Source organism: Myotis daubentonii, chromosome 8 (genome assembly GCF_963259705.1).
Source record: "Myotis daubentonii chromosome 8, mMyoDau2.1, whole genome shotgun sequence".
NCBI lineage: Eukaryota > Metazoa > Chordata > Mammalia > Chiroptera > Vespertilionidae > Myotis > Myotis daubentonii.
This window is the reverse complement of record NC_081847.1, coordinates 34,380,556-34,402,428: the sequence shown is the minus strand read 5'-3', so window position 1 is coordinate 34,402,428 and position 21,873 is coordinate 34,380,556. Positions and strand designations below refer to the sequence as shown.

Below are 21,873 nucleotides of genomic sequence, written 5' to 3'. Positions count from 1 at the left end.
CTTCCGATGTAGGAACCTTGCCTCCACTCTTGGCTGCCTTCCCCTTCCTCTTCTTCCTGGCTGGCAAACCCACCTCTCACCTTGGAGCTGGAAACACCAGATACCTGTTTTCCCAGCCTCCCTTGCAGCTAGTAGAAACCATGTTTTGGCCGGTGAGACCTAAGGAGACATCTGGTTGGAGCTTTAGGGTTCTGAGAAAGATTTTCCTCCTGTTAAAAACATTGGGGTGGATGGCTCAGTGGCTGAGCATTGACCTGTGAACCAGGAGGTCATGGTTTGATTCCTGGCCAGGGCATATGCCTGGGTGACAGGCTCGATCCCCAGTGTGGGGCGTGCAGGAGGCCGCCAATCAATGATTCTCTCATCATTGATGTTTCTCTCTCTCTCTCCCTCTCCCTTCCTCTCTGAAATCAATAAAAATATTTTTTAAAAACACATTGGGGTTGACAAGGGAGGGGAAACAGAGGAAGAGGAGGAGAAAAGAGAGAGAGAGGAGGGGGAAAGAAATGTGTATGGAGGGAGATGGGAAGGGAGGGAACAGAGAGGGAGAGAGAGAAAGAAATGCTTGGCTTCTTTCCTTCTTTCTTCAAATATTACAGTCTAAGGCAGTGGTTCTCAACCTGTGGGTCGTGACCCCTTTGGGGGTCAAACGACCCTTTCACAGGGGTCACCTAAGACCATCGGAAAATACATATATAATTACATATTGTTTTGTGATTAATCACTATGCTTTAATTATGTTCAGTTTGTAACAATGAAAATACATCCTGCATATCAGATATTTACATTACGATTCATAACAGTAGCAGAATTAAAGTTATGAAGTAGCAACGAAAAGAATTTTATGGTTGGGGGTCACCACGACATGAGGAACTGTATTAAAGGGTCGCGGCATTAGGAAGGTTGAGAACCACTGGTCTAAGGAGATGATGCCGCTACTGCAGCAGCCATCTCACACTGAGGAGATGACAAGTCTGATGACACAAAGCCAACACACTGAGGCTGCAGAGTGAACAAAGAGAAGGAACCTGGGCTTTTAATGGCATTGTTGAGCACACCCCCAAACCTGGAATTTTCCAGTTTAGCTTTCTTGTTATCTGAGATAATGAAATGGTGTTATTTTTTAAAGAATTGTTAGTAACTAACCTCCTAAGGGAGTAATCCTAAAGAGTGGAAAATAAATTTGCTACATGGTGATATATCTGGGTAGTTAAGACTGGAAATCATCTTAACTCCAGCAGACTGCTATACCCCCCCCAAAAAAAAACACACCAAAAAAACAAAACAAAACAAAACAACAACCCAAAAACCCACAACAATATTTCCAGCCCCCTGTGTTTTTCCAGAGCCTTGCTGCCCCCCACCCCCACCCCCATCAAGAGGTAAAGTCAATGTCCTCTCCCCTTGAATCTGGGCAAGCCTTTAAGACAGTCTCCATTAATTGAGTATGGCAGAAGCAGCGTTGTGTGGCTTCCAATGCTGGGACACAAAGGCAATACAGCATCACACAGCTTGCTCTTTGGGGATGGCCACCTGAGAGCCCAGCCACCATGCTGTGAGGAAGCTCAGGTCGCATGGAGAGGCCCACATGGAGGGCAACGGAGCATTCCAGGCCTCAAGCCTGGCTGAGCTCCCACCTTGCCAGCCCTCGGGGGACCGGCCCTGCAGGTATCGGAGCAGCCACCAGCCTTTGCTGCAAAGCGCTGCCCAAACTGGAGGCTCAGGAGCTGAATAAGACACAGTGTTGCTCAAGCCACTGCGTTTGGGCTGCCGCAGTAGAACCAGACACTAACTTTAGGGAAACGGTTCACAACAACGGGCAGACCAGCAGCTAATACTCCTCAGATGTTTCCTCTGTGCCAGGATTGACACACGTTACCTCCTGAAAGCTTTAAAAGAAAAACCTACTAGTGCATGTAGCATCTTATCATCCCCATTTTGCAGTCAAGAAACCAAGGAACAGAGAGGCCAAACACTCCATTCAAGTGACAGATGCAGGGTAGTTAAATCTGTACTTCACAAGGCCGGCGCTCAGGCACCTCCTGCAAAAGGCCAGAGTACACAGTGAACGTGGTGCGACTTCGGGCAGTATCGCTCTTACTTGATAATTTGGGAGGAAAGTATTTCTATAAGAAGGCATGTTATTGATTGGAAAACAATATATGGATTATTAGAATGAACCATACTTTGATTTTGCGCCACCGGTGGCCACTCACAGCCCTCCACCCCCTGCTGCCCTCTGCCTGGTCCGTGGGGGCCATTCATCATGTGACATTCATTGTGTGGCATTTATCTGGTGCTGCAGATGTGGCCGGTGGTCTCCCCGGGACCACTCCCTTTCCCCCTGCCGACCGAGCCCCATTTGGATCGCCTCCTCATGGTGGCCCTTCCCTCCGGGAGGTCTGAGCCCTCACGGTGGTCCTACGCGCCGGCCACTGGTTCAGACGTGGGCCAGCCGGATGCCAGAGGGAGTCTGCTGCACGGACTTCTGGGAAGTGTGTGTCCTTTTCAAAGGGGGCACGAGGCTAGAGTGTTCCTTCATTACTGTGGCGGGTGAAGGTGTGAGGAGGTGAAGCCAGAGCTGCGGCAGCCATGCTGTGGCCGAGAGGAGCAGCCAGCCACTGGGATGGGGATTGAGGGCGATGTCAAGCTGCTCAGCTAACCGTCCTGGAGTCAACCTATCATCATAACATTGAAAAGTCTCACAGGCTTTTAAATTCCAAACCCAAGGGTGTGTTCGGATGTTCCCTGAGCGTGACAGCCAAGCTCTGTCCCACACCAAGTCTACTGAATCGTAGCAGTCTTGGCATATCTGTGATGCTGCTCTCAAAAGAAGTCACAGTTAGCATTGCACATCGCACTCTCATTGTTGCAGCTATCTCAGACATTGTTTATGCTCATGATGACTGAGATTATGGTAACTATGGGGCCTGCTGTTAGACTCCCTTTAATTGCTCATGAAAAGCACATATATTACTAGAGCATAAAGAATATTCTAATAGTTTGTGTGGTGGCCGCCAGAATGCACTCGCAGGCCTCTGCCTGCAGGAGAGTGACTGATGGAGAGCCGTGGCAGGGGAAGTCCACCCTGTGCTTGCCAGGCCTCACTCAGGGTCCAGGCAACCCCTGAGGACTGTAGGGTCCCGAAGGCTGGCCCCTCCTGGGAGACAGGGGCCTCCCCTCAACCTTGTGGAACTTTCCTTAGGCTGCGGCAGTGTAGGAGCCCCCTCTCCCCCAACCTTCCTCCCTCACTGGGGTCTGACAGCTCTCTGAGCCTCCCACTCCCCCCCCCCCCCCCGCTCCCCTTTCACAGGCAAAACTCTGGCATGTTGAACCTTATCTTGGCACCTGTTTCTCAGAGGACCCAGACTAGCAGTCTGATAACTGTTTTCAATATAGTTGCTTTCTTTTATAATCAAATATCCTCTGTTGATGCTTTCAGAAACACTACCCTGTGCCGGGGTCCACACGTTGCACCAGATGCTGGAGGCCCAAGGCATGAGAACAGTCCAGAACTCCTGCCCTCTTATTTGAGCTGCTGTTAGCTGGGTCCTCTGTTATTTGATACCCAAAGCATCCCGACTCTTAAGGGATATCAGTGAAAAAGTGTGACAAGGTCCGGTTCATAAAACAGAAGTTACAATGTGGTTCTTCCTGTCCTGCAGTTTGGAAAGAGGCCCCCGAGCTGAGAACAGCCCAGGGGGCCCAGACTCATGGCCCTGAATGAAGTGCCGGCCAGCCCTGCAGCCACAGAGGGGCTGACAGACAGGCCTGGGCCCGGACAGCCCGGCACCTGCCTCCCAGCCACACCAGGGAGGCTGGAGGAGCAAGGTGGTCCCCATCGTCTGGGTCTTGCCAGCCCAGAGGGCCTGCGCGGTGGCAGGGGAGAATGCTCCGATGGAAATAGTTTGGATGTGTGCACTTTAACTCTAGACTGGACTTTTAAATTCCAAATCCAGGGGTTTGTTCTTACATTCCCCGAGAGTGACAGCCAAGCTCTGTCCCACATCGAGTCTATGGAATCAGACTCCGTGGGGGTGCGGGGCTTTACTAAGCTCTCTCCAGAAAATTCCCACTCACTCTCAAGTCTGAGCTGAACAGTCTCATGACTCAAAGTGTTGTTCAGGGACCAGGAGCAATGGCAAACTCATTCATTTCATTTTACCCATGAGGAAATGGACTGAGAGGGGTTGAGCGACGGCTCAGGGTCATAGCGCTCATAAGTGGCAGATACAGGGTTAGAACCCAGGCTAGTCTGACCAGAAGCACCCACTCAGCTTACACCCGAGATGGTGCCTCAGCTACTGAGGAAGGAGAGCAAGTGCGCGCGCGCAAACACACACACACACACACACACACACACACACACACACACACACACACACGATCCCTCCTCTTAATTACAGCGGTAAAGGCCGTGGGCTGGGAAAAGGAATCAACTTAATACGCAAGAGCTCGTTTCCAATTAGCACAAACTACCATTTGTGGGAGAGGATAATGCCTGCTGGGCGCTGGATCCGCAGGCGGCTGCAGCGTTCATCTGCCCAAGCCCGTGTGCTCAGCTTCAGGCCTCCTCCCTCTGCCTCTCAGGCGGGGAGGCCAGCCTTCCCTTCCCGCAGACCCCGCCGGGGAGAGGATCCGGAGCCTGGGCAGATCCCAGCTCAGCCTTTGCTCGCTGAGCATTTGTGAAAAGCTTGAATAAGTAGGTCTGGGCTCCTCACCTTCATAGTGGGGCTGGTCGGACCCCCTCCCAAGGACCACGAGACCTGGGCAGTGCAAGAACGCACTTCCCGTACCCCGCCTCCGTTTTCCTTTACGTCAGGAAGAGAGGCAGGGATCTGAGCTCCAGCAAGACCCTGGATCCCTGCCCTGTGCCATGAGGACCACGTGTACTTATTGAGCACCTACTGTGTACTGACATTCCTAGCTGCTGGGTCCACACGCTGCAGAGAGGAGGAGATGGAATTGGCCTTCAGGGGAGGCAGGCAGTGCATCTAAGACTGAATTACCAGGCAGGGTTCTGTCCTGAGGTGCGCCCTGAAGGGTCCCTGCTCTGCTGCCTGGGACACCCCTCCCCCCAGTCCTTGGCCCTGGGCACTCACAGGCTTCATGATCCAGGTGATTCCTGGGTTTTTACGAAACTCCTCCACAAACAGGTGGTACTCGCACGGCATCTCAAAGGTTTTGGGGAAGAAGTCGCACTTGGCTGCCTCCAGCTTTCCTGCCTCGCGCTCCAGCTGTTTCCGGAACCGCTTCAGGTTCTTCACCATGTAGTTCTTGCGGGTCAGCTGAGCAGGGGGATGGACGGGCAGGCCCTGAGCCCCACTCCACCTCCAACCTGCCCATCCCAACTGCCCCCACCGCCTCCATTGTCTGGCCCACAAAGTAACAGTAACTTTGACCGACGAAGCGAAGCGTAACTTTAGCCTGCGCTTCTATCAGTCTCCCCACCTTACAGGTGAGGAGCGGAGGCTCAGAAAGGTTTAGTCAGTTGCCCCGAGCTATGCCGCTAACAGGCAGCACAGCCAGGCTTTGATCCAGGTCTGTCTAACTCCGCAGTTCCTGCTTCTAACCGCTAAGCTGTACAAACCTTTTAAAATTTCCCACCGCTGGGTTCTCCATCTTTGTGGTCTGGTCCCTCCTGGACCTCCCTCCTGTCTCTAGACTCCAAACTGTTCAACTTGCCTCTACCCTGAGATCACCATACACATGCAAGCATCCTGCTCCTTTGGTCCTTGCACCCCAATCCAACCTGACCCCCCTCACATCTCTACTGCTGAAACGTCACCCAGCCGGTGACCTCCGACCCCGCCCCAAGACGGCCTGTTCCTCAGGGCTTAGATCCTTACTCCCTCTCACTGGTTAGCTCATCATCTATCCAGTGCACATATTGCCCACCTGGCGTGCACCCCGAAGTCCCTGACACCTTTCACTCTGGTCCGTGTAACCCCAAACTAGCTCCTGCTCATTGCTACAGCCAGTGACAGGCCTCGACCGACCCAGCCCCTCCGCCTGCCCAGCTCACCTCGTAGTGGTTTCGGAAGTGACTGATCCGCACGTGTTCATCCATGTAGGTGTGGTCGAAGTTCTCCCGGAGCCAGCTGACGTCACACCAGTAGAAATCCCACTCCCCTTCGCTGGGAGTGGGGTGGGACAAAGGTCATGGCCTGAGGACCTCAGCACTGCTGGGAGTCTGGGGCCCAGGGAGCTACAGCTCAGGGGTCAGCAGCAGTGTGTCTATTAGAAGTCTCAAGGAGGTGGCTGTGGGCCGCTGCTGACCACACCCTGCTTTGTTAGTTAGGCTAGAATGACAACCAGAGAAACATTCCTACCCAAATCCAGGCTGGTGGTTTCCAGTGAGCCCAGATATTACTTCCTGGCACATATTGGCCAGACTGCTATTCTATAATTATCCCCACTATAATTATCCATGTCAGACAGGCACACCCTCCAGATCACAGCCCCCACCACTCTCTATGGCCTATGACAACCGGCCAACCTCACCCGATCATGTTACCTGCCTGGGCCTTGGTAGCATCCTGGGGGTGCCACCCCCACGCTCACATTACCAAGCAGCGGACTTAGGTAACATTTGCAAGGCCCTTTGAGTTCAAAAGGCCCTCTTCTTACTCGATCCTCAGAGCAGCAGCTCTGGAAGAGACTAAGGCAAGGCGGGGCTTGCTCACCCCGGACATGGCATCAGGATTCACACCCAGGCCTGCCTGACTCCAAATTCCGGCCTTATTCTTCACCACCATGACAGGGAGAGGGACAGAAACCAGACTAATCTATGAAATCTGATACAGAGCTGGGGTGGAGGTGCTTGAAAAAGATGCGAAATAAAATAATACCTCCATGATTACTTCTAAATATTTAAGTAAAAAATTAGATATGACTGAAGTCCCATGTATCATCTTTCCTGCCCCAAAGGAAGCTTCTAGCCTGAATATGGTGTGTATCATTTCTATGACTGTTTTTAAAGCTTTACTATGTACATATGTGTGTATTCATCTACAGCACATGACATTGTTTGGCATGCTTTTAAACTTTCTAATAGCTAATACTTATTGCTTACCATGTGCTTGACACTGTTCTAAACACTTTACAAATATTAACTCATTGACCCTCATAGCAATCCTAAGTGTTCAGTTCTATTATTAAGCCCATTTTACAGATGAGAAAACTGAGGCAGAAAGATATGAAGGAACTCACCCAAGTTCATACAGCCAATAAGTTGCAGAGCTTCTGAGAACAAGCCCTGTGGTTAGAACCACTCCTGACTATTTCCTTTTACAACTTGCTTTTCCACCAACTTTTTGTTTTGGATGAATGAATAAATAATGGATGAATGAATAAATAATGCATTATTCATTCATTCATCCAACACATATGTGTTGAGGTTATCTTTGTGTTAGAGATGATGTTGGGTGCATCATTGGGTATAAGACATAGGAGGAACCAAAACTACTGGCCAGGTGGTGGATATAATACCACAGTGAATATTAACAATAAACAAAGAAACAAAAAAAAAATAACCCTACAATGAGGAATTGTGAAATATGCCAAGAGCAATCCAGTAGGAGGCCATGAGGCAGGGTAGCTGAGGGACCTATGTTGGGTGGAGGCCACCATGTGGAAGTGATAATTTGACTGAGGTCTTAACAGTAAAGAGGAGGGAAGGGCAGGAAACGAGGCCCTGAGGTTGGAAAGAACAGGTTCAAGAATGTGAAAGGCCAGAGCAGAGGGATAGAGGTCATGGATGATGCTGAAGAGTAGGGCAGGGCCCAATTAAGCAGTGCTTTGTAGGCCATGGTGCAGATTTGGGGTTCTTTCCTAATTCTGAAAGTTCATTCATCTGCACATCATCTTCATGATCATCACAGCCAAGTTGCTCTTACATCACCCACAAAGACATTAAACTGCTCAACAAGGGCAGCAGAGACTCAGGTTCCTTCTACCTTCCCATTCTGCCATCCTTCACATGTTGTCCTCATGCTCATCACCCAAGGGTCACAAGACGTTGTTGCAGTTCTAGGTATCACACCATCTTTCTTGGTGGGAAGCAAGGGAAGAGACAGCTCTGGCCACATCTATTCCAAATACATGACAGGCTGATGGTCTGAACTGAGACCTCATTCTATCTGGAGATACTAGACCTCAGTTTAGGTCCAAAAGGGTGAGGCCTCACATCCATAGAGCCATGTCTGGTGTGATGGCCCTGGCCTCTGGCCCTTCCTGATTTGAGGACCCTGAGGCAATTTAGGATCAGTCATGAAGCAACCTGCTTCATGGACTCCCACACCATTAGCACCAGACAAACCCTCAAACCACGGAGCAAGGCTGAGGAGGGGCAGTGGACAGCCTGAGCCCACAGAGCAAAACAGGAGAGAGCCCCTTCCTGTACAACACATTCATGTGCCAGTCACCTCGCCTTCCTCTAATTCATCCCAAGGCCCTCCCCCATCCTCCGTTGCACCAGGCAGTGGGAATCAGGGATCCATCCTTTGGCTCATTTGTTCCTTCGTTCACTGCGAGACTGCTAGAATAGGGCAGAGATGAGCCTGGGACTCTGCAGACAGACTGAGTACAAATCCTAGCACAAGCCCATACAAGCAGAGTGACCTCAAACATGACATTTTTTACTCTTTTGTGTCCAGTTTTCTCGTCAGTAAAATGGGGATAATAATAGCACCTACCTGGAAGGTTTGCTGGATAATTCACAGAGGTTGTGCATGTAAAGTGCTGAACTACTGTTATGCAACAGATATTTATTGAGCACCGTGACAGGGTAGCTGGTTGTCCTCCCCTTTTTCTATAGTAGTAGAATCCCAACATTTACCATTCTACGTTTTCCAGATTCCCTTGCAGCTAGGTGTGGCCACATGGCTAAGGTTCAGCCAGTGAAATGGGACTTCTGGGTTGTGTCCTTTAAGGGCAGGGCATGTCTTTTCTTGCCTCCTTCTGACCTACGGCTCTTGGAACGTGGATGTAAGGCTAGAGCTCCACCTGAGACCGTGGAGGAAAAGGGCCTCATTCAAGGGATAGCGGAGTGGAAAGCCAGAAGCATATGGACCCCACATTTCCACACCATCTCTGAACATCCTACCTCTGGACTTCAGTGGGAGAGGTAAGTAAACTTCCAGTCTGTCAAAGCCTCTTTTACTTTGGGTCTCTGCTACATGCATCCAAACCCTAACCCTAGAAACTAATATTAGCACCTACTATGTGCCAGGCATTGTAAGCACATTCATCTCAGTACCCTCAGGGCCCAGGATAGAAGAAAAAAATGTAGGCATAAGTCACTTGTTAAGTAACTTGTTCAAGGTCACAGAAGTAGTAAGGGGCCAGGGGAGAGTAGCCCTTGACCGGGACCTGTCATCACTAGATTTCTGCCAGCAGGTCTGTGATGGCTGCGCTCCTTGTTTTACAGAGAGCCACAGGACACTGCTGGAACACGGCAGAGAGGAGCCTGGCATATTTAAGGGCAGGGCATGTCTTGTCTTGCCAATTTACGGCTCTTGGGATGTGGATGTAAGGCTGGAGCCCCATGACATGGAGCTGTGGAATAACGGAGCTGGGTTTGAATCCCACTTATGTACTCTATGACCTTAAGCAACTGGCTTAATCAGATGTTTCTGGATGCTTATAAGGCTTAAATAAGACAAAGATAGAACCAATAATGTGCCTGACCCATGTGGGTGCTAAATAAATGTTGGCCCCTGGCACAGACGAATTGGGATGAGTCCCAATAGCCACCCAGAGGAACTGGGAGAAAAACGGCGACAAGGACCAGTGAGACAAAGGGACGGAGAGGTGAGGTTGGAGTGGGGGAATCTTACTCCTTTACTTCCACCCATCCTGGCCTGTGGCGAAGGACATCCATAAGAGTATTCATAAGAGTGGTCTTGAACCGGACTGATGCTCTCTGCTCTCTGAAAGACAAGGCAACAGGACCCTTGCTGAGGATCAACTATTTCCCTAGGATGGTCCAGGGATAGGGAAAAAATGGGGAAGGGAGAAAGGCCAAGGTGCACACCTGGAAATGCCAAAAAGTGGAATGACTGGATTTCAGAATTTAGCATATAACATGCAACACTTAAAATAATCAAATTGGCCAGCACCGGTTGGGCTCAGTGGATAGAGCGTCGGCCTGCGGACTGAGGGGTCCCAGGTTCGATTCCGGTCAAGGGCATGTACCTTGGTTGCGGGCACATCCCCAGTAGGGGGCGTGCAGGAGGCAGCTGATCGATGTTTCTCATCGATGTTTCTAAATCTCTATCCCTGTCCTTTCCTCTCTGTAAAAAATCAATAAAATATATTTAAAAAAATTTTTAATAAAATAAAATAATCAAATTGAACATTATAGCATCATTGAAAAATAATAGCAACCATTTTATTCAGTGCCTACTATGTGCTGTGCGTAACCCTTATAACTAATGATAAGTATTTGCAAATCCCCTGTTCTGGCGCTCATCCTGAAAGATGGAGCAGATGTGCTTTTCCCTATTCCTTCTCTAAGTTCAACTAAAACCCCAGGACACTAGATAAAAACAAACAAACAGAAGAAGACTGTGTAAGATGAATAGAAGAAGGTAGACCAGCTAGGGACTTTAGGACCCACAGGACAGCAGGGTGGTGAATTTTCTGCGTGGTTTATTTTTATTTTGCCTCCTAGATCCCAGAGGTAAAAACAAAATGTTTAAACTGACAAATACCAAGTGTTCGTAAGAATGTGGAGAAATGGTAATTACCCTACAGTGCTGATGGGAGTGTAAATTGGATGAACCTTTGGAGAGCAATTTGGCATATTAAAGCCATCAAATACCATTTCATACACATTAGACTGGCAAAAATCTCCAAGTCCAAGTTCTGGCAACAATGCACTAAAAGGGAAATTCCTCCCCTGCTGGTCAAAGGCACTTTGGAGAATCACGAGGCAGTATTTAGTACAGCTAACCATGCACTGACTCTGCACCCAGCATTCCATCTTAGATCTATACCCTAGATCAGGGGTGGGCGAACTTTTTGACTCGAGGGCCACAATGGGTTCTTAAACTGGACCGGAGGGCCGGAACAAAAGCATGGATGGAGTGTTTGTGTGAACCAATATAAATTCAAAATAAACATCATTACATAAAAGGGTACGGTCTTTTTTTTTTTTAAGTTTTATTCATTTCAAATGGGCCGGATCCGGCCCGCGGGCCGTAGTTTGCCCACGGCTGCCCTAGATAGACACCCTACATATGTTCTAAGCAATATATGTACAAGGATGTTCCTTGTTAGTATTTTGTATGGAACTAACCTGCAGCATATACTGTTGGTGGTCCGCCCTTATCCCTTGGACATTCACATTCCTGCGCATGCCAATCAGAGGGCTTTCCACTTCCAGCACCTGTAGCTCTTTGCTGAAGGGCTTTTCCTGGCTCTCCAGAGTCTGCTCTGCTAGTTCTTGGAGCAGAACTGAAGTACCAGGGAGTTAACTGCCCTCCCCCAATAGCATATAACCAATGATGGCTGGAGTTGATGGATAACTCCTCCAGCTCGCTCATCATTTAGTTGGGTGACGTCTGCAGTGTGTTCTATGCTATCTCCCAGGAGTCCCAGTGGGATTGAGCCCTACTTACCCACAGCAATAACCTGTCAATAATGTACCTTTTATTGGTTTCCTTCCTTTAGCTGACTCACTTCCCTGCCAGTGCTTACTGAAATCACCTTCCAGGTAAACGACTTGTCCTCGAATCCTTGGCTCAGGGTTGAGTCTGGAGGAAACCAATACTAAGACACAACCTATATGCCTTTTAACAGGAAGTAGATAAATAACTTGTGGTAAACAATGGGACATATGGAGTAGTTAAATGTATCAGACCTACATGCACAAATATGATAAATACTGAAAATATGATTTGGGGTTACAAAAGCAGGATGTGTGATATTCACAGTATAATGCCACTATGTAACTTGTATTCTTAGCCACTCATGCAGCTAGGGATGTCCATGTCACACAGTTCTGGTCAATAAATTAAATATATAAGGCTGATAAGGAGGGTGGGTTCCTAGGAAGCTTTGTGGGTTGTTGTTTTTATTTTGTTTTGTTTTTAATGTTTTGATGTGTGTGTGAGAGAGAGAGAGAAAGAGAAGAGGGAGGGAGGGGGGGAGGTATTGTGTCTTCCCTCCTCACTTCTTCCCATCTTGATCATGACATGAAGGCTGGAGCTGTAGCAGCCACTTGGTGTCCATAAGGAAAAGATCAAGACAATCAGAGACACCAGCTCTGACATTGTTGAACTACTGCACCAGCCCTCCAGATTTTATGTAATGTGAAAAAAAAGGACAATATTTTAAAGCTGCTATTAGTTGAGTTTCCTGTTCCTTGTAGCTAAACACATTTCTAATTGATATCTGCCCTAATAAAATATGTCGGTGGATCCTGTTAACTGAAGTGCTCTTTGTTTTCTGGGGGTAGGAGTGGGTGTATCAATTTAGGGCCAGGATCCAGAACAGAGCTGAATCGCTCTGCATAAGAAAGTGAGAGATTTGAAACTGATGGGATAGAGTTAGTATGGAGAGAAGGAAGCAAAGATGGCTGCTGCATGAGAGAAGAGGACACGATGGTGGTATAGCTAGGAGGGACTTGAGAGAGAACAAAAATATATAATGAAAGAAAGAATAGAAATATCCAAAATATTTGCCATGAAAAAAAAAAATATTTGCCATGGTGCGTACAAAGTAAACTACCTCTTCTAATTTCCCACACAAATCTTCAGCAAAGTCTACATTGCTCACTCCTGCTTTGTGCAAATGGATTCTATTTAGGAAGTCTGAAGAGGTGCTGAGTTCTGCACCAGGTTACTGATGCAGAGCGAAGCAGAAGATCAGGGCGGAGTTGACATTGGAGTTATCAAGTCAACTTCTCATGGTTGTTAAAGGAGGAGGGAAGGCGTAGTTACATATAACATGGGACCTGGAGTCCAACAAACTCTGCTATTAACTAATCCTGTGGTCTTGAGGAAGTTACATAACCTCTCTAAGCTTAATTTTCCCCATCTATAAAGTGGTCATAATAGTAGTATTTACTTCAAAGATTGTGGTAAGGATTCAATGAGATAATTCAGGTGAAGTGACTAGCCCAGGGCCTACCACATGGTAAATGCTCAATAATTGTTTATGTTTATTATTATTATCATCATCATCATTATGATTATTGAAGTTAAGAAGGAGGAGGGGGAAGGAAGGAAGGAAATTATTTCTGTGTTTATTAAATTGGGTTGGACCACTCACCGTTCTTTTCCCTTTGACAATCCATAGCCCTTGTAGTTTTGATTCTGCAACGAGAAAGGAAAAGTGATACAACTAGTTTTGCATGTCCACCTTGCCTTCCCAGTTCCACTTACTGCAAATATTTACATCCTCAAAGCATCAGATTCAACACTGTCCAGACCCTGAGGCAGTAAGGTCATCCTGGCCAAGTTCTCACTGATCACCATGTGGCCAGCAACTTGGTCCTGGGAATGAATCCCCAAGCACCCAAGGCCCACCTCACTCCAGACTTTCTCCACAGGAATGACCAGTAGAGTGAATACCTAGTTTTCAATGGTCCAAAAGTCCATCCTGAACCCAAGTTTTGAGGGCTGAGCTCAGCCACCTCTGTGAGAAGACCTTCTACTACTCCAACCTTGAATGTTTTATTAGATCCATGATTCAGGAAGGGGCTGGATCAAAGACTCAGAGAAAAGTTAATTTCTTCCACCCAAAATAGACCTTTCAAATTCTCAAAGGGTGGTGGGTATTATTCTGCTTCTACCATACAGCTTGGCCCGCAGCCCTGGTATGACTGATGGCAGATATGAGACAAGATATCAGAACTGGTCTTGTGCAGGATCACCTCTGCAGCTTGGACAGACTTGTCATCTGCATTAGTTTTTTATTACTATACTAGAGGCCTGGTGCACAAAAATTTGTGCACTGGCGGTGTGGGGGTTGTCCCTCAGCCCAACCTGTGCCCTCTCACAGTCTGGGACCCCTCGGGAGATAACCACCTGCTGGCTTAGGCCCACTCCCCGGGGTCGCAGATGGCAGGCCCGGATGGCAGCAGGGTGGGCGGTGGATTGCACTGTCCAGCCCCGCCTGCAGTATGCAAATTTAATGGCCATCTTTGTTGGGTTAAATTGCATACTCTTCTGATTGGCTGATGGGCATAGCAAAGTCAATTAGTATCTTTGTCTTTTATTAGTGTAGATGACAAATAACCACAAACTTAATGGCTTAAAACAATGCAAATTTATATCTCCCAGTTTATATGGGCCAAGAGTCTGGGCACGGCTTAGCTGGATCCTCTGCTCAGGTATCACAAAGCCACAATGAAAATGATGGCCTGGGTTATGGTTCTCATCCAGGACTTGGGGTCCTCTTCCAAACTGTTTGGCAGAATTCAGTTACTTGGGGTTGTGGGACTGAGGTCCCTGTTTACTTGCTAGCCATTGGCTGGGAACTGCTCTCAGCTCTGGACCTAGAGAGTGCTGGTCCCCAGACGCAGTTCACAACAGGAATGCTTGCTTTCTTCCAGGCCAATAGGAGCATGTCCTCTGATTTCCAACCCTTGTCCCTTCAAGTCAGCCACAATGGAGTCTCATATAACCTATTGTAATTATGATAGTAACTATCCCATCAAATTGACAGGCTCCACCCACACTTAAGGGGAGGGAATTACAAAAGGTATGTACACTGAGGGCACGAATCTTGGGGGCGGGGGGGGGGCATCTAGAATTCTGCCTACCACACCATTCCACCCTTCAAAGAGCTGTTGGAGGAGGGTAATAGGAGGCTGCTCTACAAAATTGGCAGTAATAAGCTTACCCACAGAAATCAGTAAAGTCTTATCCCATTCATCCATTCAAGCCCCTCCAACTACCCAGAACTAGTCAAGTGTCCTCATCTTTTTTGATTACATTTTTTTTATACTCTCTCATGTTTTCAATTCCATTTTCCATGTTTACCTAGCTGCTCCAGTCTTTGATTGAAAAACTTTTCATTTCCTCACAGAATTGCATTGGCACTTCTGTCAAAATTCCATTGACTATAGATGTGGGTCAATCTCTAGTCTCTATTTTGTTCTGGTTATTGATTTGTCTATCTGAATGTCACTACCACACTGTCTTAATTACTGTTGCTTTCTAGTAAATCTGAAACTAGGTGGCATGTCCTCCAAACTTTTTTTCAAGATTGTCTGTAATATGGGGGTCCATATAAATCAGCTTGCTAATTTCTAAAAAAAAAAAAAAAAATAGTATGTTGGGATTTTTAAAAAAATCTTCACCCAAGGATATTTTCTCATTGCTTTTAGAGTAGAAGGGAGGAGAGAGAGAGAAAGAGAGAGAGAGAGAGAGAGAGAGAGAGAGAGAGAGAGGCATCAATGTGAGAGAGACACATCGATTGGTTACCTCCCAAATGTGCCCTGAGGTGAGGAATGAACCTGCAACCCAGGTAGGTGTCCTTGATCGAGAATCAAACCCTCTACCCTTCGGGTTCTAACCACTGAGCCAGGGCTAGAAGTTGGGATTTGATTGGGACTGCATTAAATCCAAAGATTGTTTTGGGAAGAAATGACATCATAAAGTATTTAGTCTTCCAATCCATGAATATGGTCAGTCTCTCCATTAATTTAAGTCTTCATTAATTTCTTTCCACGATGTTTTCTAGCTTTCAGTGTATGTCTTGAACATTTTGAATTTTTCATAGGTATTTGATTTTGTGATGCTATTGTAAAGATGTTACATTCTATGGCAAAGGAAATTAAGGTTGCAGATTAAGGAGTGAAGGTTACTAACCAGCTGACTTTAAAATATTGATTATACTGGATTATTTGGGATTCCCTGGGGGAGGTCCAATGTAATTACTCATTTTCAGTTGTGAAAAGGAATTAGGAAAGGAGCTGCCATTCATGAGAGGTGGAACACAGGGTAAGAAGCAGCAGGTTGGGGTAGGAAGTGCTGGATTCTAGAGTAACTCATTTCATTTCTTTGGGTCTCTCTTTTCTCACTTAAAATGGGGGAGATGGCCTATGCACTCCTAGAGATCAGGACTTCACCTTGTGTCCCCATTGGCCAGCGCTGTGTTCCACTGGATGGATGGATGGATGGATGGATGGATGGATGGATGGATGGATGAGTGGGTTATGAATAGATGAATGGGCAGGCAAGCGGGAGATGGGGCGAACAAATCTCTAAGAGCTTTTCCAAGTCAGGAAATCCGAAATTCTGAGCTTCCTCCGAGTCACAGAAATCGCTGAGCACAGTTCGAGTCCTACAGTTTTGTAAATTTCCCGCCAGCCAGTCTGGTTCGGTGGACTTGCGCAGAGGCTCCGATGGCGCGCGGCATGCCGGGACTGGTGGTCTTTTCTCTGAGTTTATAATTTTTGCTCACTCCATCGGAATCCTTCCGCGAGGATCCTACCTTTTTAATCCCTCCCTCCCTCTCTTTAGGGACGATGAAAGCACCAGGGTCCTGCTGCACTCCTACCTTCGGTCGTGACATGACGCGATTCCTCAGGGCCGGATTCAAACCGCCACCTCACCGGGCAGGAGCCTTTGCGTCCTGTTGCCAAGGCGACGGAGGGGGTGCCCGGACCCGCCGCTCTGATTGGATGAGCCAAGAGCACTTCTGGAGCGGGTCGGCGGATCCGAGAGGCAGGAAGTCATTGCACGCCCCGGTGGCCGTGGCCCAGACCCCTCCACTCCCGCAAAATTGTCTCCCAGCCCCCGCCTCCGAAGCCGTAGGACGCTCCCGGCCAGAGTCTGCCGCGGGCATTCGCGGCCCAGAGCCTCTTCCAGCTGAACTCCGCTTGACCTGAGAGCGCTGAGTCTGAAACGTTGTCAGCTTTTGGGAAATGCAGTGGTTCTGTTTCCTTACTCCGGCCCTCGCTAAGTCCCCTGGTCAGTTAGTTGATCAGTTGGTAACGCTGCCAGTCACTTCTGCTCTCTCCAGTCACTCTAATTCCTGAGCACCGACTCTGCCAGCGCTCACCTCAACGCCTGCAGGAGCCGCCTGCCTGGCCGGTCTACTAGTGACCGCTATTGCCCTCCCCATTCCAGGTTCGTTCTCTGCACTGCGGCCAAAGGGCTCTTTCAAACACAAATCCGACCTTCGTTCTCCCCTGCATATAACCTAAAGTGGCAACTTATTGATCAATGCACTCTGTACTGGCTCCCTGTCCTCCCCCCATCCCCCTCCTGCTACCCGGGGATCTATATACCAATCATAGCTGATTAGGAACTATTTTTTAAATTTTTTGTTATTTTTGTATAGCAACAAAAATATGTGAGGTAGGAATATGTCTAACAAAATGTATGCAAGATATTTCATTAAACAACAAATTCTTATTAAGCATCTACTCTCTGTTATCTCCCATTCTTGACTCTGAGGATACAGCAGCGAACAAAATCAACTAGCATCTGCCCTTGTGGAGTTTGTATTCTCATAGAGAAAATTGCAAAGCATTGAAGGACATTAAAGAAGGCCGGAATAAATGGAGGGATATACCATGTACATGGATGGGATATACCATATACATGGATGGGAAGATTCAATATCAACATAAAAATGTGTATTTTCCCAAATCCAACCAGGAATTTTGAGAGCTCTTGTCAAACCAAAATAACAAAGTGTATGTGTTGGGAGCTATGGGGGGGCGGGGGGGGGTGGAAAAAGAGGAACAACTGTAATAATATGAACAATAAAGATTTAATTAAAAAAATAAAATAAAAAGTCAAAAAAAAGAAAGATTCCCCCCAACCTGCAAAAAAAAAAAAAAAAAAAGAAAAATGGGTAAAAGATATGAATAAAGAAGTTTCAGCTGAATAAATTTAAATAGCTAATAAGCAAATTGAGATATGTAAATATAAACAATTATAAGATGTGATTTTATGACCAGCTATATAAAAATAAAAACACATATCAATGCCAAGTGTTTGTGAGCATATTGGGAAATGGGAACCTTTATAGGCTGCTGGTACACTCACACTTTGGAAGGCAATTTGGCAATATTTTGTAAAGTTGAAAATGCACACACATTGATTTCAGTACTTAAGCACCAACTCTATGCTATTGGCTGTTAGCTCTCCAAATACAGCTATACAACCCATGGACTACCTATCATTTTTTGCCACAAAAGTGCAGATTGACATTTTCTAAAGAAATTCTCACACTTGTCCATACGTCATATGTATAAATATGTTCTTTGCAACATTATCATAGTAGAAAATTAATAGAAGCTAAATGTCCATTACTAGGGTGATGGATGAATAAAATGGGGTATATTCTAATAACAAAATATTACATAGTGATAAAAAATGAAAGATTCAGATTATATCAGTAAAAAAATATCCTCCAGACCTATTTTTTAAAATGTATTTTATTGATTTTTTACAGAAAGGAAGGGAGAGGGATAGAGAGTTAGAAACAGCGATCCGCTGCCTCCTGCACACTCCTGCTGGGGACGTGCCCACAACCAAGGTGCATGCCCTTGACCGGAACTGAACCTGGGACTTTTCAGTCCACAGGCTGATGCTCTATCCACTGAGCCAAACCGGTTAGGGCTCCAGACCTATTTTTGAGTGAATAAAAGAAGGTTGTAGAATGATAAATATTTTAAAGGTTGCAACTTGTATTCATTATAAACACATATAAAAGCATATTGTATATATTTATGGGTATATAGGTATTTAAAAAATTAAAACGTGGACTGATAAACTACACCACATTCACAATACTGGCTGCCTCTGGGAAAGAGGAGAGAGGAAAGGGAACGTCAACTACTTCAAGTTTACTTGCAATGTTTTGTTTTATTGAAACAACACACTTGGAGAAAATAGGTCAAATTATTCTTATCTGGATTTGTTTGTTTTTGTTTTTTCCAAACGATAAACACACAAGCCATAGTAATGACAGAAAATCAGTACTACCATAGAGGAAGTTTAGGATGCTTTGGGAACACATAACATTGGGGTCTAACCGACTCTAACTGGGGTCAGCAAGGACTGCTGGGGGGAAATGGGAGTTAGCCTGCTGAAGGGGATGGGAAGAGCATTCCAGGCAGAGGGACTAGCCTGTGCAAAATCAGAAGTCACAGGAGTGAAGCCTGTTTGAGGAAGGAAAAGCAGATCAATGGCCAGGAAAGAGTGGAGAAGAGGGGAGAGATGAAGATGCTAAACCTCTGTGTGTTGTCTCCTTTTCTACAGATGTGGAAACAGAGCCCTAACAAGGGGCATGGGTCCCAGGCTTCCTAACTCCCTGTCAGTTGCTCCATGATAATTATACTGCTGTGCCATGTCTCCAGCAGGCACCTTAAATGTGTCCTCTCATTTCATCTCATTACAGACCTAGAGGGATTTTTCCCTTACCATTTTACAGGTGAGGAAACAGGCCCATAGAAATTAAGAACTTTGCTCAAGGTCACAGTGACATCAGCCAGATTCCACAAGGCCGTGTGTGCTATGCTAAGCAGGTTGGACTTTTTCCTAGGGGTATTGGTGAGTGTATTAAGTTCCTGCTGCTGCTGTAATTACCACAGACAAGGTAACTTAAAACAATATAAATGTATTAGTTTACAGTATTGAGGCCAGAAGTCTGAAATGCGCCTCTCTAAACTAAAATTAAGGTGGCGGCAGGGCTGGGTTCCTTCTGAAGGCTTTGGAGAGAATCGGTTTCCTTGCTTTTCCATCTGCATTTCTTGGCTCATGGCCGCTTCTATCTTCAAAGCCAGCAATCATACCATTCATCTGCTCCTGTCATCGCCTACCCTCTGACTCTTATTCCGCTGCCTCCCCCTTTCAGTTATAAGGACCCTTGTAACTACATTGGGCCCACCCAAATAGTCCAGGATAATCTTTCCATCCCATGGTCGGCTGATTGATTAGCAACCTCAATTCCGTCTGCAGCCTTAATTCTCCCTTCCCATGTAACATCACATTGTCACAGTTTCTAGGAATTAGAGCAGGGACATTTTTGGGGATCCATTATTTTTTCCTACCATCATGTGCCACTGAAGGGTTCTTAGCAAGAAAATGATAAGATGAGGCCTGCATTTTAGTATCTTTTTGTTATTGGCTTTCTAAAACAGTCACTTCATGACTTATTGACAGCAAATTGGGCTTTGCAACAACTTAACACTTTCAACAGATAAACAGTTAATAGTTATTAAATGTGTTCAATCTAATAAGTATATCTGGGTGTTTGTTTTTCCAGATCTTTTAACCCAACAGAGAGTTCTTTTGTACAGGTGACTTGATTATTTTCCCAACAACCAAGTAGGAGTTCAAAAGACTGTTATAATTTCGCCTTTATGGATGAGGAAACAGGCCCAGGGGAATTGGGTTGCCTGCCCAGGTTCACAGAGCTGCTAAGGCCAGGGCCATGGTGAGGGACTAGTCTTCAGGCCCACTTAGCAGCAGTTCTTTATGTCATCCATGGGTAGGGCATTCTGGGAACTCAAGTCAGGTATCAGCACATCTTAGGTGCAATTTTTCACTTATAATCCGGCATCCGGTAAGTACTTGTTGAATGAATGAATAACTCTGCTTTCACTTCTGTGGCACAGGTGGTGATTTTCAAGGTGGGAAAACCATCATCTCTTGCCCGAGCGGACACAGTAACCTCCTCCCTGGCCTCTCTGCTTTGCTCTCTAATCCACACCCCAGAGAGGAGCCAAAGTGATGGACTTAAGATGTAAACCAGGTGGCATGGCTTCCCCAGATACATCTTCCCATTGGCTTCCCATCGTACCGAAGAGAAAACCCTAAACCCTCAATTATGGCCACACATGATCCGGCACACTCCCCGCGTCTCTCCTCTCAGCCTAATTCTTACCACCTCCCTCTGGCTTCCTCCCCTCCAGTTCCACCGGCTCTTTCCAAAGGCCAACCTTTTCCCACCTCAGAGCCTTTGCCCATGCTGTTCTTTTTAAAAACATTTTTTAATTGATTTCAGAAAGGAAGGGAGAGAGAAGCAATAATGATGAGAGAGAATCATTGATGGGCTGCATCCTGCACCCCCTCCCCCACTGGTGATTGAGGCCACAACCTGGCATGTGCCCTGACTGGGAATCCACCGTGTCCTCCTGGTTCAAAGGTCAATGCTCAACCACTGAGCAATGCTGGCTGCCCACCCCCCCTGATGTTTTTTCCTGCTGGAAATCTCTCTACTCTCCCCACCCCCCCCCCACCCCCCCAACACACACACACCTCTTTCTAATTTTTAAATAGCTGGGTCCTTCTTCTATGTCAGGTCTCAACTTTAATGTCACCTATTTAGAGAGGTTCTTTTTCGCTTTTGTTTCCTTCATAGAAAATTGTGACCATTTGTAAAAGCTTTATTTGTCTCCTTGCTTATTTTGCTCGGACACCCTCCTAGACCTGAGGTGTCCAGTCTGTAGTTAGCAGACAGATATGGCTGTGAAGCAACTGACATGTGCCTGGTTTGAATTGGGATGTGCTTGAGGTGTAAAATACACACTGAATTTTAAAGACGTCCTACCATAAAAAGATGTAAAATGTCATTAATAATTTTAAAATACTGACTACATGTTGAAATAATAATACTTGGGCTATACTGGGTTAAACCATCATTAACAATCTGTTTCTTCCTACATTTTTAATGTGGCTGCTAAAACATTTTAAGCTACACATGTGACTCATGTTCTATTTCTATTGGGCAGCGCTGTTCTAGACTGTTAGCCAATGCAGAAAGGAACTGCTTCCCTTTTCTACCTACGTGTTCCCAGTACCCATCATGTAGTAGGTACTCGGTGAGTATTTGTTGAATAACTTGGTTTTTATGAGAACGCTGGGCTCAGAGAACACTGAGACAGGCAGCCCCAGGTAT

At 46.6% G+C, this 21,873-nt stretch overlaps 1 protein-coding gene across 1 annotated transcript in view; it reads right to left on the bottom strand.

Annotated features, from left to right (window-relative positions):
• Positions 1 to 12,278, bottom strand: part of TTLL9 (tubulin tyrosine ligase like 9) — a 33,032-nt gene extending 20,754 nt beyond the window's left edge. The window contains exons 1-5 of the mRNA XM_059707502.1: positions 12,179 to 12,278; positions 11,316 to 11,448; positions 9,840 to 9,932; positions 6,026 to 6,137; positions 5,103 to 5,288 (exon numbers count right to left, since the gene is read on the bottom strand). Coding sequence (XP_059563485.1) covers positions 5,103 to 5,288; positions 6,026 to 6,137; positions 9,840 to 9,932; positions 11,316 to 11,448; positions 12,179 to 12,278 — 624 coding nt within the window. The remainder of the gene's footprint in view (positions 1 to 5,102; positions 5,289 to 6,025; positions 6,138 to 9,839; positions 9,933 to 11,315; positions 11,449 to 12,178) is intronic.
• Between the last annotated feature and the right edge of the window lie 9,595 nt (positions 12,279 to 21,873).